Here is an 18,977-nt window from a genome sequence, read left to right as displayed (position 1 = left end):
CGAGCAATCGTATGCCGATGTGGGAGAATGTTTTAAAAAAAAAAGTAGTCTGATTTTGGGGAAGAATGCAGTCTGGGTTTGATCATCTCTCGGCTGATGAGTGCATCCTCTCCTAGTGTTTCCTGAGAAGATGGAGGATCTTATTAGGAGTCACAGTGCCCTCTGTGGGCACTTCAGGAAAAACAAAGGACGGAATAACCGGCCTGTCTTTTCATAGAAAATCTGCCTGATGCCAAAAAGATACAACTTCCATTCATACTGCATTCTTTTTGCCTCTTTCTATTTGAGACTCCAGCAGGTACAGAAACATGAAACATCCTGCTGTGTAGAAAGAAAAGAGTGCGGTCACATGGGGTATATATACAGGGTTTAATGGCACACACATTCCCAAACATCACATCCAATACATTTGGACTTCTGTCTCATCGTGAGTAAACTGCAAAGAACGTTTTAAGTTAGTTAAAGGTAGACCATGTTATTAAAAATGTTCACATTCATATACAATGATGCGTCAGACTGATGGGCTTCCAAGCGAACAGCGAGTGAAGTGAGAAATGTCACGACTAATGAGAAGAATATGGCCACTGTAGAAAGCTTTGCGCAAAAATGATGTTAAAAGAAAGAACATTATTTGGAGAAATGGCAACAGTTTGAGTTAATTTATGATCTTCAGGTTAAAAAGAGCTCTCGAGGTACTTTCTCACGGGATAAAAAGGATCATTCTACAACACAAACTCCACTCTCAAAGGTTCTGCTTTGTGGCATAACAGCCTTTCTCAGTGGACAGCTGTCTGAGTCGAGTGCTCTCCCGTGATTACCAGTGATATGTAACCTTGGCCGAGGACTCTTCACCAAAATGGACACCTAGAAGACAAGAACAAACGATTCATTCAAGACTCACTCCAGCTGAAGTATTGTGATAATCAGGTGTAGACAGGTGATCACGTTTTAGATATGGAAAAAGGAATGCATGTTCTGCTTACAGTATGTGGATAGGGCTGTGTAATAGCAACATTCATGATCATAATCATCAATCATTTCACAGAATTAACCTGCCATCTTGACTGGAGGTGAACTAAACAGACCGACTGAGAGTGACGCTGTATTAACATGACTTCATGCAGAAGACACACTGCGCCATAAGTCGTTTTAGTGAAGAGAGCAGGACATTAAACGTACACAGAGAATCACAATAACAGTCGACGGTCCTGTTTTCCTTAGTTCAACATTTTTCTTACTACCGGTAAACAAAAAAGGAAAACACTTTTTTGTGTTTGTTCTTCCTGAATTCAAAATTATTTCTGATAAAAAGCTGAAAATAATGACCCTTGCTGATAATACATGTAATGTGCTAATCTACTGTTGTGGATTGAAATGTCTTGTTAAAGGCAGGCTTTAAAGTATCACAGTAGAGGTGATCACTAGGGTCATCAAGACAACAGAATTTTTAACTTTAATACGATAACAACATCGACATCTGTTTCGCTGCAGCGCCAACAAAAAAATATCGAACTCCTAGGCATCCAATATTTGGTTATTTCTTATTTATAATTAACGAATAATTATAAGCAAACTCCTGCACACTGTCCAAGTTGCACAAACCCATGTTGCAGATGAATTTGTGCAATACAGACGATGCAACGTAATTTACACACAGACGTAAAGCTAGTTCACTTGCACAGGTTTCTGGAAGACGAGGAGCTAAATATTTGTAGTCTTGTAATCCTGCAGAGTGTTTTTTTTTTTTTTCTTGTGCAGTCGGAGTCAGACCACTGTGGACATGATCCTTTGAGAACGGCGGTGCAAAAGTGCACCGCTCTAAAGGACAGGGTGCACTCCAAGATAATAAACCAGTATGTTTATATAAGAAAATATGCTTCTGCTGGCCTAGATAGCTGATATAAATTATTTCTACATTCTGTATAAAATAACTTTTTATTTTCACTTCATCTTGTTTTAGTTCAACAACTATTTATGCTAATGTTTATTTTATTTAAATGTTTTGATTCTGCTCAATGTCACGTCCCTCTTCATGTTCTGTTTTAACTCTGTGAGGCGCTTTAAAACATTTGAACTGCAAAAAATCAAGTGAAGCAAAAGAGAGACGACCAAGCTGCGGCTCTCACCATCCGATGTAGCACTGGCACAGGTTTTCATGTGATGTGGCCTGCTTGATGAGGAGCTCCACTTGCGTTGGCACATCCAGCGTCTCGTCGTGAGAAAAGTCTCGACCTGCAGGAAACAAACTCCCGTCAGAACGCTTAATCCTTCACAGGAAAATTCAGTGTAGCATGAGATGAAAATCACCAGAATTTCTCCTTCTACAAATCAAAAGTCTACTTCAAACTGTTTCTGACAACATTCATTAAGGGCGCACTCCCACTAGGCCAAGTAATCCTGTGTGCTTTAGCCTGATTGTGAAGTGACAAATAATTTCACTTTAATCTACACTGTAGTTTACGAGTGGATAAGTTATATGCCAATTAAAACCTTTCATTCAAGGTTATGTATTAACAAATGCATACATTATATCTGAAATGATATCAGGAGGAACTTGTGGTGAAAAAAATAGCGTCACAAAAACTGCCTGCTTATTTTAGAGTTTTGACCTTTTTTGTAAATCTAGGTTGCTTCTTGTGCACTTCTTACTTACCTGTAAGTTTGTCTCTCACTCTGTTGATAATCTGAATGGCTTTCTTGTTGAGCGCCTCAGGTTGTACCAAGCCGTCTCCAACTTAAAAAAACAAAACACAACAGTCTATCATCAGCTTAAGAAAAGGCAGATTCTCTCTCTCTCTCTCTCTCTCTCTCTCTCTCCCTCTCCCTCCCCCCCCCCTCTCTCTCTCTCTCTCTCCCCCTCTCTCCCTCCCTCTCTCTCTCTCTCCCTCCCTCCCTCCCTCTCTCTCTCTCTCTCTCTCTCCCCCCCTCCCTCCCTCCCTCCCTCTCCCTCTGTTCAACTCTAGAAAATCAAAGTGCTGCCTTGAAACCGCACAGCAGTTGCACCAATCATTTATGACAGCTAGAGAGCTTGGTATTGTTAACAAGCAGAGAAAAACGAAAGGGGTCTACAACAATAAGTAATCTGTGGAATGACAAAACGAGATGGAAACTCACTGAACGAGTGAATGGATTCAGGCACGGTGGTCCCAGGTTTCTTGTGTGTGGTCTCTCCAAGGTCTATTCCCTCGAGTGCTTCTGCAAGGACACGACACAATAACAGGTTCACACACATTTTTTTTTCTACATTATTGAATAGACAACAGGAAGCTTTTATGGCCACAGTTTGTACTTAGTACTCACCCACTGACTGCCCAGCAGTGTACGAGTCTGTCCTGGTGCGGGAACGCTTGTTGCCTTTGGTGTTCGCTGGGGGTCAAACAGGGGAGGTGTGTAAGAACAACTTCTTTTTGACATGACAATTACTACTCTAACCTAATACTAGCACTACTAGCACTCTGTAACCTATTTGTGTGTCACACAGGAAGCAGCAGAATCGTTCTGACCTTTTCAAATGCAGAAGTTCTTTTCCCCTTCAAATGTTGCTAAAGCTCTGATATTTATGAAAAACACAGGTTTTACATAAAAAAAGCAGACTGTGTCTAATGTTTAAAATGTTACCTACATACATACGTATAAGAAGAAAATGCACAGCTCTTTACAATAAGTAAGCTCCTTTAAAGATTTAAACTGATGCAGCCTGCAGTCTCTTTAAGTTAGTATGAAAACATGGTGAGTAAATATTGTTTTTGAAAAACACCTCAGAAAATCCCTGGATAATTATTTCTTCAAATAAAAGTAATGTTCAAATGACGACCCTCATTCATAATGAATGTAATTATTTCTTCTATTGTGAATTAAAAAGTCTTGTTGTAGGCAGCCCTGACAGTCTAAGGCATGTCAGGCATATTAATGCGACGACAAACAACCTTTCCATGTCTACACTACCTCTGTAAGCGTTTGGTCAATTTCACTTCCGAACATGAGTCAAATAGATTTCCATTTTACTTCCAGGGCAACATTTTTTTTTCTCTTTTGACCCAATCCGATTTGATTTAATGCCTAACATTAACAACCAACTCAAAAAAAGTGGAAAACGTTTTGCTGAAATTCACAAAGATAAACTTTTAAATTGCGTCCCTGACATCGACTTTGTGCTCAGCAAAGTCCACAACATGCAGTTTCTGTGCAGCAGTGTATCTCTTTCTAGTGCCGCTTGTTATGTCCATGTGGGGTTTGCAATCCTGCTAGCTACCCGAGCTCTCAGCCTACAGCAATGTTGAGAGCTTCAAAGTAAAGACCCACACCCTCCCACAAACTTTCCTGGAGTCACGCTGCCCTCCACAGGTCGTCACTTCTATGTCTATGTCTTTAGTTGAGGAGACTTTTCCATCAAACCAGCACTCACATCAGTAATGTTTATTTACTTTACCGTATGCCACTGTTTTCTTTAGATGCATGATTATGACCTCATGAGGAAGAAAAGCTGTTAAAAAGTGGCACCACCAGCCTGGTCTGAGATGCTACAGTATGTTTCCCAGCACATTTTGCAAAGTGAAGCTGCTGCTTGAAATACACAATTCATTTGGGCCTGGATTTTCAGTGGGTGAGGGTGGCGTCTGCACTTGCATTCATAACAGCACGTCTCAGCATTTTAAACGCGTATATTGGTGGCACTGGTTTATAGGACGCAGTCAACTGTTTAGATGAGAAAAATAGGTGCAAAGTGAAATGTACGCTCGTGGGAATTGCCATTGTTACATTGGGCTGTTTGGTTATTTGGTTTCGACAACATGTTTCTGTTTTTCTCTTCTGAAACCTTTAGAAGAGCACGCTGAATGTGTTGGAACATAAACAGGAATGATTCGACTCTTACTGTCCATGAGCCTCCAGTTGAGCAGCGGATCGTAGACGAAGGCCTCCAGCACAGCCATGACGCTGTCCCTGTGCTCCCTCAGCACCTCCATCACTGTGTGGCACGTGATCCGGTAGTTTCCATCCAATCCGGTCACCTGGGGCACAATCAGAGCATTAAACATACTGTTGTTTGTACATTAAAGAGAGGTCTGTGTATTTGGTATTTTGGTATTATAACGAGCAGGATCAGCTGTTTGAGGCTTTATTAGATCATCAGGTTGTGCTTTTAAAAAGCTTCTTAACCATATTTCAAACTTTCCAGTTGGGTACAACTTTAACCTCCTCTGATGTATTTTTCTTTCTCTAATTTGCTTTGTACTTTGCTCCAGAGGGAGTCATAACTTCTGACAAAACAGAGAACACTTGGAAAACATTCATTGTTACTGTAGTTTAAAAATCCCCACAGAAGACTCAGAGAGGAAACCTTGACAGGAATCTGGTTAACCAGAAGAGAAGTTATGTAAGGAGTACAAGTAGCAATAGAATAACTCTTGGAAAAGTTGAAACTTTCTGCAACAAAGTGTACGACTTTCAAAGCTGAACCAATCTCCCCCTGCGGCTGCTTTTAAACCGACCATATATTATAATATATACACTTCAGCCTAAGATACCACAGAGTAGCATACCTCCATGGCATTAGTCAGCATCCTCGTCAGCCTGAATGGGATTTTTTCAGGGAACTTCTCTCTGGTCATAGCAACCTGTTGAAGGTTTAAATGAGGGTCAAGTTCAAATACAGTATAATATATAATAATATGTGTATTGAAATATAAAATCTCATCTCACCTCAAAGCAGTCTCCAAAGTCAATGTGGAGGATCTTGCCGCTCAATCGGTCCAACATCAAGTTGGAAGGATGCCTGAAGAATTAAAAACATAACCTCTATGTTTGTGTTGTATCATAACTACAAATCTGGTTTAGTTAAAACAGTCTACTTGAAAAAAAAAGCATTATTTTTGGCTGTGAAACTCACCTGTCACCCAGTCCCAATATGTATCCCACCATGGACATCACAGCAAGGGAGCGGGTGTAATTTGTCCTCCTGTCGAACCACACCTGAATGGGGTATAATATCTGCATTACGAGAGCTCTTCTGGTTCACAGCATTAGCATCGTTAGCCGATAAAGAGATGGAAATGGTACAGAAATCTCAGGCGAAAATGGATTCAATTTGAAGGTCTCTTTGTGCAGTCCTGCAAAGCCAGTGATTTGAAAGTAGGACGCACAACCCAGAAAGCAGATTCTTCGGGGAAAACAACAGCTCATTTCTCTCCTGCTGTATTAACTCGATAATTAGAAAAAGGAAAGACTTGACGCACTAAAACACTTTTCCTGTGCAGTGAATGAAACCCTTCTCAAAATGTCTGCCGCTCCAGCCTCATGGAAAATGTAAGTCCATAGATCCGTATGTTATCTTTTCTACAGCTGACCACTTTTAACTTTTTACCCCCAGAGCCACTGAAACATGATGCTGGATGCTGAGAGGATGAAGTACTCTCCATCATCCCCCCGTGTGCTGTCAGATTGACAAGTCAAGCGTCTCACCTCGGAGCTGGGGCTCTTGAGCCATAAGAGCTTGGCCAGGTCATCTCCGGCCGTGTTGTTGACGGCGTGCTCGAACACCTCCACCTTCTCCATCAGTGTCAGGTGGTCATAGTCCGGAGCCATCTGAAATACACAAAAGCCATCACAAAAGGAAACAAAAATATAGTGCTGAAAGTTTATACAACTTATAAACTCAAGGTTATTTTTCAATGTCTGACAAGTGCAAGTTGAAGCTTATGCTTTTAAAAAGTTGGGAGAAAAAATGGTTTTGCAGCATATAGAAAATATTCTAAGGACACAAGGGAGAAAAGCAGCATTCTGATATTTTAGTCACTAGTTTTGTTGTTAAGGTGAAGACAATTTCCATGAAGTGGCTTAAAATTGATTCATCAGCATTTATTGTGTCCGCTTGGACTCTCTATGCTCCATGTTTTCAGTCTCTGTTGACACCTACCACAGAAAAAGAAAGAATTCAAATAGAGATAAATTGGCCCAGAAATGCTCCACATGTAATTATAATCACAACTAGAGGGCTGTAATTAAAGTCTCAGCCTTTTTCAGGCCACGGAGAATTAAAGTGGGTGTAAAGACATTACAGTAAGGCTATTCATTATTTTGAGAGTAAATGCTTTAATAACTGTTTGGGTTTCAGTGTCAGTGACCGTGTTTCGCCTGCAGGGGTGTAGAACTGCAAATAACCCGAGTAATAGTGTGACTTTAATGAACACTTCAGTTTGGGATTGAAAAAAACAAACAAACACTGTGAAACACAACAAAGGATCAGTGTCTCAACCTCAGTCTCCTCTTCTTCCTTCAACGGATTAATCTGCACCTTTTACCGGTCTTAAATTGAATCTAACACATCATTAATAATTTAAAAACTATTCGAAAAATTCAAATAATTGTCAACAAATTCCTTCAAAACCTGTCTGCAGTAGAAAATATGCTGCATTGCAGTTTGCATAAAGGCTTGTCTGAGTGACATCAGAACCTGCTAAATCCCAGATCATGTTTTCTGTCAGCTGTTAAACATTACACTTGTTATTCATCAGGCTTTTAAATAAATTGTCCCCTGTTGTTTTGAAACAAAGACCTGTTTTTTTTTTCCATTGAATGACTGATTCACATTCATTCCCTCTGTGATTGGAGGACAGTTGACAGAAAAGATGTGAGTGACATTTTATTCTCGTCTCCTCTCAGTCTGACAAGGTTAGCTGTGTTTTTTTTCCTCCCTTGAGTTGTGAATCATGGTTTGACATGATGTCACCTTCCTATTGTGCACCAATGAGACTTGAACTTGTGCCCTGTCATCTCCTGTAGCCATGATGTTTCTCTGGATGGATGTGATGTATTTTTTTTTTCCAGGTAGGGTTTTTAATTGAACCAAACGTGGTGCACAGCAGATTAGAGGTCCCTAACCTTTCTGTGTCTCCATGGATGGCTCTTTCTCTGCAGTGACATTTCAGTGAGGACTATTATGGTCATGTGTTTTCTCTTTTGATTAAAAGGACATTTGGAGGCTCAGATGTGTGGTTCATTTGTGACTATTAAGAATATGTGAGTGTGTTTCCATTGGAGCGATTAGGATCCATCATTATAATCACTGAAAGCAGATGCTTTCTCCACCTGTTTAGTTTCATATAAAGACGTTTCATATTAAAAGTACAGATTTACAAACATTTCATGAAAGGGGGTCTCCTTGTTTATTACACTAACATGCAACCACACAGGCTCATTTACACATAAGTTCAAATCAATATAAATAACGTGATATATTATAACAAAAAGATATCATAGTTCATTTCAAATCCATCTAGAAAATGTCATTTTAACATTTTAGTGCGGCTCACTTAGCTGCTTTGCTCTGTTCGGTTCACAAATAACAAGAAGCAGTTTCTGTTGTTACTCACCCTGAGCATAATGCGATGTTCGATGTTGAGTAAAATCTTCTTCTTCTCTCTGTAGTCTCTGATGAGGGCGTGCAGGGTGTCACAGTGGGGCACCCAGCCAATCAGGCCAGAGTTGGTGGACAGGGGAATCACTGCATAGCGCTGGATGCTGTTTAATGCAACACACAGCCAAGACGGGGACAAACACAGGAAACAATTCGTTGTCAGAGTATTTAGAGTATGTGTTTCTTAACTTTGTGTGCACAAGACACGTTGCAGATACTTTATATTATGGGCTACGTTTGTGTGCACATAAGGGTCGTTATAACTTCAATTTACTACTAGTGGACAAAAAAACAATATTTCATAACTCACACAATTGAATGTATATCTTTTCTATTATTAACCTGACAGATTGCTGGTACAGAAAAAGTTAACAAGGCCATTTGCATTAATTTCCATATTGATGAAAGGCACAATGAATACCTAAAGAAAACGATATCTTTCTTTTTCTTCACTCTGCATTACTTGACCAACTGCTCTTTTGCTAGCTTGCTTCTCAACTTAATGATGAATGCTTGTCCCTTTTTTAGGAGCTGCATTAAAATTGTAACTACGCATGGATTTTAAACTTTGGCGGCAGTAGCTCAGTCTGTAGGGACTTGGGTTGGGAGTCAGAGGGTCGTCGGTTCAAGTCCCGGGGTGGATCAAATTACAGAAGTTGTTTTGGTTGCTGGAGAAGGTGCCAGGGCACTGTCGAGGAGCAAGGCACCGAACCCCCAACTGCTCTGGTGCGCTCCCTGCATAGCAGTGTGTAGCAGCCCCACTCTGACATCTCTCCACTAATGCATGTCCACAGAGCCTGTTTGTGTATGTGTGTGAGAAGCATGTCTCTCAATAACTGAGTGTAAATCAGAATTTCCCTCAGGGATTTATACAAAATTAATAATAATAAATAAATAATAAATAAATAAATAAATAAGCAACCCTTGTGTGTGTTATAGTCACTTGTAGGTAATTGTGAATGTGTGTGTACCTGAGGTTTTTACGCAAGGATGCGGGGTCGTTGGCCAGCAGTGTGTTGACCAAACCAAACAGCTGCATGACCCTCTCATCCTGCCGCAGGTCCTCGTGGCCCTTCAACAGGAACATGAACTCGTGGCCGTTGCTACCTGCAGAAGGCGCCAAAAACAAAACATTTTTACACAGCTCTAAAAAAAAGGGTGAAGTAAGATGATGTAAGAAGAATTATCTAGTTGGATTTGGCAGTACAGGCTGTTCTCACCGGGGATGCTGCTCTGCAGCTGCATCTCCATTACCTTGGCCTGATGCAACGTCTAGTGAGCTTTAGCAGGCTATAAATGATTTCATATGAACCTCATCACTCTTACAGTAGGTAACCTCGTGGTCGCCCTCAGTTTGGAATGGTACTCCAAGATGACAGATGTAAGATGTTGTGGTAAGACAGCCCACTTTTAATTTGTGCATCAGAGCGAAGCAGGGACTTAACAAGTACCATACTGAATGTGATGTCTATACAGTTCTATATGATGACAGTGGCCAAGGCATTTTGGATGATCCTCTCACGTGGCGTGGAAAATAAGAATCGTTGCACTAAATTAACTGTGACATCTTCTCACTCCTCTGACACAGGGTGAAGAATTCAACAAGACAGGAAGGGGAAAAAAGTGTTGAACTGAAATCAAGAACATATGATGTCATTATTCTATCGTCCTCCGTTTTCTCTAAAGACCTCGTCTGAATGAACTCACCGACGCTGTAACTGTCATGCTGCCTTTAATGGCGTTAACTGATACTTCCACAGGAACATGCGAGGCCAGAGTCTTCTCTGTATCCCCAGGTCTGCTGCTAATGACAATCCCAGTGAATGTATAGTGTGTCAGTGTGGGGACACAGCGCTGACAGTAAATCTTAGCAGCCTGTTGTGGGGGACAGGTCTTAATCTGAAGTCCTGCTCCAGAGGTCAGGTGATTTATAAGCCATCATCTTTTACAGAGAATGTTTTGTAACACTGATGGGAGACATCAGAACAAGGTGTCATATACTGCAAGGAGGGCAAAGAGTAAAGTACAGTAAAGCATTTGTGATCGATAATGTGGGAATTTGGCGGCGCGACAAGGTGACTTTATAGCACTGTGCCTTTCAAGAAGCACTTCTGTGTTGTACTTCAAATCAAAAAAGCAGAGCTAGGGGGAAAGATGTCAAACCTTATTTATTTTTGTATTCACATAAATGCCAATCAACATTATTGGAGGATTCCTCAAAATTGAACGGTAGGAACTGTTTCTCGCAGATTTAAAAATCAATAAAATAAAATAAATTGTGCTTTGTTTTACCCAAACACAGAACGTGGCCATGAATGATGAATACGTAACAAAGAGCGTCCTTGTAGCCATTTGATGTTCGGGTGAAGATTTTTAATTAATATTGAATTTTCTCTAACCTGTCGGCTCACGTCGGCTGAAAGCATGCAACTTTGACTTCAGCCATTCTTTAATCTTTTTTACTATATGTTCAGGTTCTGTGCAATTTCCTGCTAATCTTACCCATGATTGTAAGTTTGCGTGGGCGCTGCTTGGAGGTGATGACCTGCAGGGACGGGGCAATGGACTGGATGCGGATGATAGGCTGGTTGGGGTCGTAAGTGCCTGGTACAGCCAGCTCCAGGTCCCGACACATCAGCAGCTTCGGAGACACATACTGTAGCTCCAGGGAGGTCAGCTGTGTGGAGAGTTGATGAGGTGGAGCACAGGGGGGGAAAAAAACATATTATTTTTTTTGTCTATTGTGTTTAAAAAACAGCAAAGCTCCTGCCAACACTTCCTCAGTCAATATGCAGAGTGTTGCAGACATTGGCTGCTGCCCAGGTTAAGGTCTTAAAAGTTGTTTATACACAACCTTTAATAAACAACTATAGAGCATTTTAATTTCAATGTGTCTGTCAATATGCATTCTATGCTTCTATGCATTCGTCCATCACTCATAAACTGTTAACGATTCAGACTCTGCCGGTCTATTTAAATGCTTTTACGGTTAAATTCTCATTGCTAATGTTTGGTTACTTCATCATAGACACAACCTGCTGTGGAGCCGCTGTTTGGATGCTTCCTGGAAAGGGTTTATTTCTATGTTAATGCCCGGAGGGGGAATATTTGCAATACCCCCCCTCCCCATGTTATCATGCTGAAGAGTATTTCATGCTGCTTACATTAATGTCCCAGCAGGGAGCCTCACTGAGAGCAAGACTATATCAGAGTGACAAATAAAATTGCCGTCTCCGTATTGCTATGTGAAGGGAGAGTCGCTGACAGAACTATTTTTTATTTTTTTGTTCTGCCTTTACTCAAAAAGCAACCAGACCTGCTGTAGGTACTGTTAATGTTGCAGAACACACCTAATGCACATTTATCAGAACAGAATTAGCTCATCAAGCTTCTGGCATTCAGCGTCCCTATGTGTAAGATCACAACAAGAATATAAATTATTGGACAGTGAATGTCGCCGTTCACAGACTTCTTTGTAGTTTCTAGACCAGAGGGTACACATATTAAAGTTTGTATTATGAAAATGAACGGATATAAAATGAAACTGTTGACATGTGTGTTATTATGTGTGTCATTTCTGTCTTTAGACGCTATTATTTCGCCGTACGACTGCCAGAAGACTGGAGCCGAGTTAGTGGCTCACAAAGGGGCTTCTGTTCTTGTGTACGCTTTACAATCACTGACTGACTCATGCTGGAGCTGTTGAATGATTTTATAAAGGTTTTGATCTGATTTTTTGCAACCTGCAAAGCTAGCCAACCAGCTCTGTATTTAGGCCTCTTTTTAATACATACCGGTATATATAAATAAGAATAAGTTGGAGAGCTGTGTGGCTTCTATACAGTCTTTGTTAGTTTCATGTAACCATGGAAAAAATGTGGAGCAGCCCAAATACTAAACATGCATGCTTGCTCATAAGTTGAATTCTCAAGAAAACCTGTGTCTGTTTGTGCTTTGGCATTTAAAGTGTGATTTTTGAGATGTTGAGGAACGTATTTATCTTTTATTTACACAAAAGCCCTTCTAGGGACAAGTGTTGCAAATTAGCACTTGCTATAAACATTATGATACTGGCATTTGATTGTTGTTTTCAGCTTGTCTTTGTATATTGTATCTGTCCCTATCAAATAATGAAGAAAATAAAGAAACATAATAATAGTACATCAACAAGCAACAAAAACAATCTAACAGCTGTGACAAAAAAAGATGAGTTAAAAAAAGTCATCATGAGAGAACAGACACCCAGGGGAAAATCAGCTGCGACTTGTAGAATCCATGTTCCAAAAGATTTCTGGCCTTTGTGGATTTGACGTGATGTCTATTAAACTTCTTGTTTGAAAGATATTTAAAGGAGCAATGCTTTCCCAATATGTTCTGCCTTTCCTCTTTGGCTTCCATCTTCCCTTTATCTCATCACATCCTGCAATCCCTTTAACATCTTTCAACACTATTTTTGGCATGTGGTTCAATGACTTCCACACAGAGAAGGATGAATGAAAGGAAACCCTTGTTTCTCTGTTATTATGTTCCAAACAGTGCTGCTGAAAACCTGCTGCTTTTTTAAAATTCAATCTCACATGTCTAAGAGACAGCGTGTACAGATTACGCTGTCATCATACCAAAGACGTAATCAGGACATGAAAGACATAAAATATCTCATCACATCTCATAAAAGATTTGTATGAACAAAGGAATGCAGGACTGGTTTAAAGCCAGATTTCATTTTCCCAGGAGCCTCAGCCTCGCCCTTACAGGAGGCTTTCGTCTGATTCACATTACTTGTGTTTGGCTTCAATAAGATGAGTTGATAAACATAATAAACACGTTTTAATGCGTATCAGAAAACTGTCACAGGTAGAAAACAGTTTCACTCACCTGTGGAAGCTGTTTGGAGATGCGTCTGAACACGTGATAGTAGAGGTCCCACGCCTGGGTCAGGTCTTTCACATTACCAGAGCGCATGTACTTCCTGCACCAGTCCTGAGCCTCCATCAAGTCCCTGCCATAGGCCTGTATGATGAAAAAAGACAAATGAGCCTGTGCAATAACTACATTCTTGAACAGAGGGAAACTGGTCTGGCTTTTGGCTTTGCTGGACAGAAGACAATCAGAAGCTACAATCTGAGATGTATAACAAAACAAGTCTAAACTCCAGCCTGAGAAGACCCACCTGGTTAAAAGAGGTCTCTTTGAGGGTCTGTGGTCCTCTCTCCATCATGGCGTGTAGAGGCTCAAGCACCGCAAACATGCCCTTGACATTGCGCTCCCCAAAGTAAAGACGTGAAGCCTCCTCAAGGCCCTCGTGCCACATCTCATGCCACAAGATGGCCACTCGGATAAGCTCCTCGCTCACCTTGATGTGGAAGACAAAGATGGTAAGGTCAGAATGTGTATTGGCACTTAAACTTTACGATATGACACATCAGGTTTCGGGTAAAAAAAAAAAAAAAAAAAGATATGTCACTCTCTGGAGACCAGGGCGATCCTCACACAAATATCTGCTCTTAACAGTCATGGTAATTTTTCTTTTCAGAGATCTTTACAACAAATGTAAAGAAGTACAGAAAAAAAGCTTTAGATTTGCTGAGAAGAGACAACACACAATTCTTATGCTGCAACTTTCTTGTTTGATGTGACCAGCAAACACACTTGAATATTAAACAAAAGAAAGGAGACAAGGAAGAGGAACTCTTGCTGCTAAGTCGATAATTCCGGTCATGTTAGAAAACATCATGAAGGTTTGTCTTGTGAATCAATCAATCACAAATGACGGACCAAAAGCTTCATTTTTTCAGCTGAATATGGTCTCTAATGAGTTTTGATGAATGATCAAATGTGCCGTACCATGATGGCCTGCTGAACCAGAGTGTTGCAGTGTTCACACATGTTCTTCAAGATCTTGTTAGCAGCGTTGTGTCGGGCTGTGGTGGTGGACTTGGAGGCCACGGTCAGCGGGTAGATCAAAGCCTGAAGGAGAAGAATAACCAATCACTGAATGCTTTAAGATACTAAAGGAAAATTGTTCCTGATTGTGCTTTGAATAGTGGAACAACATTAGCAGTAACATGAGTGGACTTACTTGGGGATGATACCGTCCAATGTCTGTGAGCAGCTGGTGGATGAGACGACCGACCAGAGCTCGAGGAGTGTCGATTCGAGCTATGAGCTGAGGGATCACCTGGACAGGTAGAGAAATAATGAAATAAAGATTCTTTATCTTCAGTTTACTTTTGAAATTAACCGAATTCAATTCATTTTATTCATCCAGTTTCTTTATTTACAGGCGAACTCCACTTTAGAGTGTACATGTGTGAATGAATTACCTGCAACCAGGTGTCTATTTGAATGGTCTTGATGCCCTCCACCAGAGCTTCGTTCACTTCAGGCCAATGACCATAGTCAAACCACAGAGTCAGAACCCTGAAAGGTACAAAAAAAACAAAGGAGATCAAATAAAATCAGAATCTTTTCTTTCTTTATTACATATAATGACATTCACAATCGACCACTAGATGTCCTCGTATCCCCACAAACCATGGAGGGTGTTCATGTTTATGGGTGCATGTGTTTGCCTGGACTACTCGTCCGATGTAACTGTAACTAACCTGAGTGTATCCTGCAGGTTATTTCCTCTGGACAAGGAAATGGAGCGGAAGAAACCTTGAACAGCAGGAACTGTGTACAGGAGCAACGTCTTTGAGAGGTCCTGTGGAGGGACACATCAGAGCAGAAGTGTGCATCATGCATGACAAGAAAAAGCTTTGACAGTCAGTAGACTTTAGGATTCAAGATACCTAATTTGATCATTACCCGGGACTGCAAAGATTCAAACAGTGCAAGGAAAAAAATAATTTCTGTCGTGCAGTGCTTTTCTTGCTCCAGAAATGTGTTGGTTATTAATTCATTTTTTATTATGAAGTGTTCAAGTTGCAAATATTCATTCATATCTTGAAGCAAGGCTTTCCAATTATGTATTTATACTTTAAAATCTGAAATGGGCTTTTTAATGCGACTTAATAAAGCATTTTCATTGTTAGTCTTAAATACAGGGCGATGTTTACATACATGTAGGTATGTTCACTAACACTTAGTTTGACTGGGAGAGCTGGAACAACACTGCATGACTGATGTTGATAACAGGTAAGAATCTGTGACTCTCACCTCATTGACCTTTTTCTGGCCTGGTGAGGGCACAGGACTGTGGTCAGTGCTGTCCACTTCGCTGTCGCTATTGCTAGCTTCACTGTTTGCGCTGGCACCGCTCGCATGCCGCAGCTTCTTCTTCTCATCACGTCCTTGGTTCTGGTGCTTGTAGTGCAACACTGCTTCAAAATTCATCACTGCCCAGGCATGCCACGCCTGTGAAAAGATGGAACAAACCGGGTTTAACTGGATCTCTGAGAAGTGCTAGCTGCCTATGACTTCCAAGTATTTTATGTGCTTATTACCCACATTACTTAGGAACAGTCACAGAAGGTACCAGCTGGCTGTATTTTTTGTCTTAACTAAATGCAAGAGTTTGGTGTAAGCTGTATTTAAAACCGTCTATTTAAGGTTGGGAGCTTAGGGGAGTTGAGGATGACTGGGAAGAGGGCTTGTGAGTGAAGTGACACTTTCAAGCTGCAGCATATCTTCTCAGCTCTGCTATCAACTATTAACTGTGAAGCCTCACAAGAGGTGCTACGAGTAAAACAGGCTAATGAGTAAAATAAATAAGCCGTGAACAGAGGCGGGAAAAACCCCAAAAGAAAATCAAACAATTTTTTACGACATGTTTGGCTAAAGGGCAAAACAACAGAGTCTTTATAGAGTCTTTCACTGTGAAATATCAACGTCAGGGGGACATTCTGCGGTCACAGCTGGGGTTTGACAAGGCCAGGGAGAAGTCAAAAGTGAGAGGTTAGAGTTGAGTGGGAGGGACTGACCTTGTACCAGTTGCGGTCATGCTCTGTGGAATGGCTGTAATACTGCAGGACTTTGGGGATGGTGCTCTCATTAATACCCTGCAGACTGAGCTGCCACTCTCCGAGCTTCAAGAAACATCTGCATGGCAGACAGAGGGGCAGAAAAGGAGAGGGGACAATTTATAAAATTCATTTTTAAATCAGTGTTTATTCAACTTTATTTGAAAAGTGTAATTGTTAGTAATTTCAGTTGAGTTCCCCAGACCAGGCAAAATATTTTTTGTATTAAAAAAAAAAGAGGCTTTTATTTGAAATACAATAAAGAGCCGCACCATCAGTAGCCCCTTTTACATTACTTGATCAAGCACCTCACCAGCAATGTAAATGTCAAAAAGGTGTTATGGTGGGGTGAAGTTTTCCACTGTTAACAGTCACAGAAAGTAAAAGAGAGGTAACAGCTTGAAGGACTGAACAGTGCTGTGAGTGTGTCTGACTCTGTGTGTGTGTGTGCATGAGAAGCTCACTCTAATTGTTTACTTGTGACTCTTGTGTTGGCGCTGTGGCAAAATCTCAATTTGAAAAGGACTTAGTGTCTCATACAACCCTGTGACAAAGAAACATCTATTGAGATGTGCTACCTCCATGTAGCTGTTGTCTAATTTCTCCCCACCTAAAAATCACAAAGTTTCAAAGTGTATTGTAGTGTCGGCTTTTGCCTTCCTTTTCTTTTTTTCAGTCTTTTTAGCTGTTTGTGAATTTCTTCATTTAAAAAAATAATCATTCTAAAACACAACTGTCTTCCAGCTCACCGTAAAGAAACTTTTTCTTTGATGTCATTGTTGCAACTGTTGACAGTTAAAGATGCAAAAAACAAAAGGATTAATACTTATAGAAGGTGGTTTATTCATCTTATATTTACATTTCCTTAACATATAAAATATTGAATGATGACAGTGTTTCCCCTAGGCTTATCACTTAGGGAAGGTGGCCTGGTCTCTGGTCCTCGGTGGTGGTGGGGGGGAGGTAATGATGATCCTTTGTGTACAGTATGCACACAAACTTGTGACAGGCAGCCCCTGTTTGTGAGTGCACACACATTTTTGCATTTGGGTGGTGGGCCCAAATGAATTGTAGGGGAAACACTGGATTATTTTTTGGAATAATGCATGGCTGATACTTTTTAAATTAACATAAAACAATCAGCTACCCTCTAAAGTACCCCAGAATACCTTTACCCCCCTTTAAGAAATACTAACTGACTTTTTTAGGCAGCAGAGAGCTCATCTTAAACTTTTGAGGCCATAAAAGATAGTAATGTCAGAGGACAATGGTGTAATAGAAGCTCTGCAGTAATTCAATGAATTGAAATGACTACATGACAACACACGCAAGAAGGGGACAGAAGCACCTCATCGCAAGTTTAAAACCAGGCTTATGTTGTCACTGCTAATAAAGAGCTGGCAGAGGCACTCAGTGCACCCAGGGGTGGTCGTTTTATAGGGAGTGAGAAAATCATACAAGACTTGAAAATAATATGGGCGTTCATCAAAAGTATCACTGCCTGAGGCATTTATCTGATGAAAGATTTGGACATTAAATCAACAGGTTTTAAGCTGACAGTGAGCTCTGTGACATCCCTGAGGAAGATTTTGCTGCATCCATCTCCCCCACAAACACACATAGCTTCAGGCAAACATAAAACTAGTCGTGTTTTGCAGGGCCAAAAAATATCATTCAAATACAACTGAGTGACTGGCAAAGGGCGTATTGTCAACCGATGCATCAGCAGTCTGAATAAATTGTTTTTTTCTATCGGGGTTACGTCATGTGTTCTGAGAGCTTTTCCATGCGTGCGTACAGTTTGAGTTCAGCTATGCCAAAGAGTTTCTGTTAACTGTTGGTTGGACTGTACGGGAAGAAGCAGCAGGAGGATGAGGTGTTCAGGGACTTTAGAACAACATGTTTATTTCCACAGGAGACGCCAGTTATAGAGCTCGCTTTGAGTAGCAGTCAAGTTTCTCTGGATTCTTTTGGGAGAGAGTGGAGGCATCTATATGATTGTGTGTGTGTGTGTGTGTGTACGTGTGTGTGTACGTGAGCGCCTGACTGAGCAGTCCAGGTGTGCTTCATACCACACAGCCGACCTGTATTCAAGAAAGTGTGTCAGCATGTCTGGAGAGAACCCGTCCTGACTCACATTTTACAGGTGTTTTTTCTGACATGCATTCCTTCAGGCAGCCACAGTCACTTCTGGGAAGATGCAAAGATGAAAAAAAAAGTCCCTTCTGCCTGTTGTCACGCTTGTGTGTTTTGATGTTTGATTTATGAAATGGGAGGGTGCACATGACTGGTGTGTGTTTGTGCACAAGGCCAGATGAGACTACTGTATGATTTACTGTACAGTGATTATACCTGTCTGCTCCCAGGTCACACATCCTGCTTGTTTTGAGTTGTTTGACCAACACGATGTATTACAGACACATTCTCTTAAATGTGATCTTTTTCTCACCTACACGTGTAGGCAGCTTACAAATTAAAAAAAAGGTACTTTAGATGCCCAGCGCAAATATTTCCATTCCACAACAAGATGATGCAAACTACTTCTTTAAGACTTTGAAGTTATTCCAAACAATTATGAGGAAACTTTCCATTTTCTAATC

The 18,977-nt window shown here is 40.8% G+C and overlaps 1 protein-coding gene across 3 annotated transcripts in view; it reads right to left on the bottom strand.

The window, feature by feature from the left end:
* Positions 1-355: 355 nt before the first annotated feature.
* Positions 356-18,977, bottom strand: part of mtor (mechanistic target of rapamycin kinase) — an 89,616-nt gene continuing 70,994 nt past the window's right edge. Inside the window, exons 38-59 of one of the 3 annotated variants that reach the window (XM_020635932.2) lie at positions 17,127-17,162; positions 16,339-16,456; positions 15,575-15,772; positions 15,019-15,119; positions 14,737-14,833; positions 14,493-14,591; positions 14,258-14,380; positions 13,584-13,766; positions 13,289-13,423; positions 10,916-11,090; positions 9,385-9,520; positions 8,370-8,517; positions 6,460-6,582; positions 5,888-5,970; positions 5,701-5,773; positions 5,541-5,615; positions 4,874-5,009; positions 3,301-3,366; positions 3,115-3,195; positions 2,654-2,734; positions 2,127-2,232; positions 356-864 (exon numbers count right to left, since the gene is read on the bottom strand). In XM_020635932.2, coding sequence (XP_020491588.2) covers positions 849-864; positions 2,127-2,232; positions 2,654-2,734; positions 3,115-3,195; positions 3,301-3,366; positions 4,874-5,009; positions 5,541-5,615; positions 5,701-5,773; positions 5,888-5,970; positions 6,460-6,582; positions 8,370-8,517; positions 9,385-9,520; positions 10,916-11,090; positions 13,289-13,423; positions 13,584-13,766; positions 14,258-14,380; positions 14,493-14,591; positions 14,737-14,833; positions 15,019-15,119; positions 15,575-15,772; positions 16,339-16,456; positions 17,127-17,162 — 2,389 coding nt within the window. In that variant the 3' untranslated portion in view covers positions 356-848. Of the gene's footprint in view, positions 865-2,126; positions 2,233-2,653; positions 2,735-3,114; positions 3,221-3,300; positions 3,367-4,873; positions 5,010-5,540; positions 5,616-5,700; positions 5,774-5,887; positions 5,971-6,459; positions 6,583-8,369; positions 8,518-9,384; positions 9,521-10,915; positions 11,091-13,288; positions 13,424-13,583; positions 13,767-14,257; positions 14,381-14,492; positions 14,592-14,736; positions 14,834-15,018; positions 15,120-15,574; positions 15,773-16,338; positions 16,457-17,126; positions 17,163-18,977 lie in introns of those variants that run through there. The other 2 variants (XM_020635933.2, XR_010667513.1) reach the window with 2 other exon arrangements.

The sequence above is a fragment of the Labrus bergylta genome, chromosome 12, assembly GCF_963930695.1.
Source record: "Labrus bergylta chromosome 12, fLabBer1.1, whole genome shotgun sequence".
NCBI lineage: Eukaryota > Metazoa > Chordata > Actinopteri > Labriformes > Labridae > Labrus > Labrus bergylta.
This window is presented reverse-complemented; position numbering and strand designations above follow the sequence as displayed.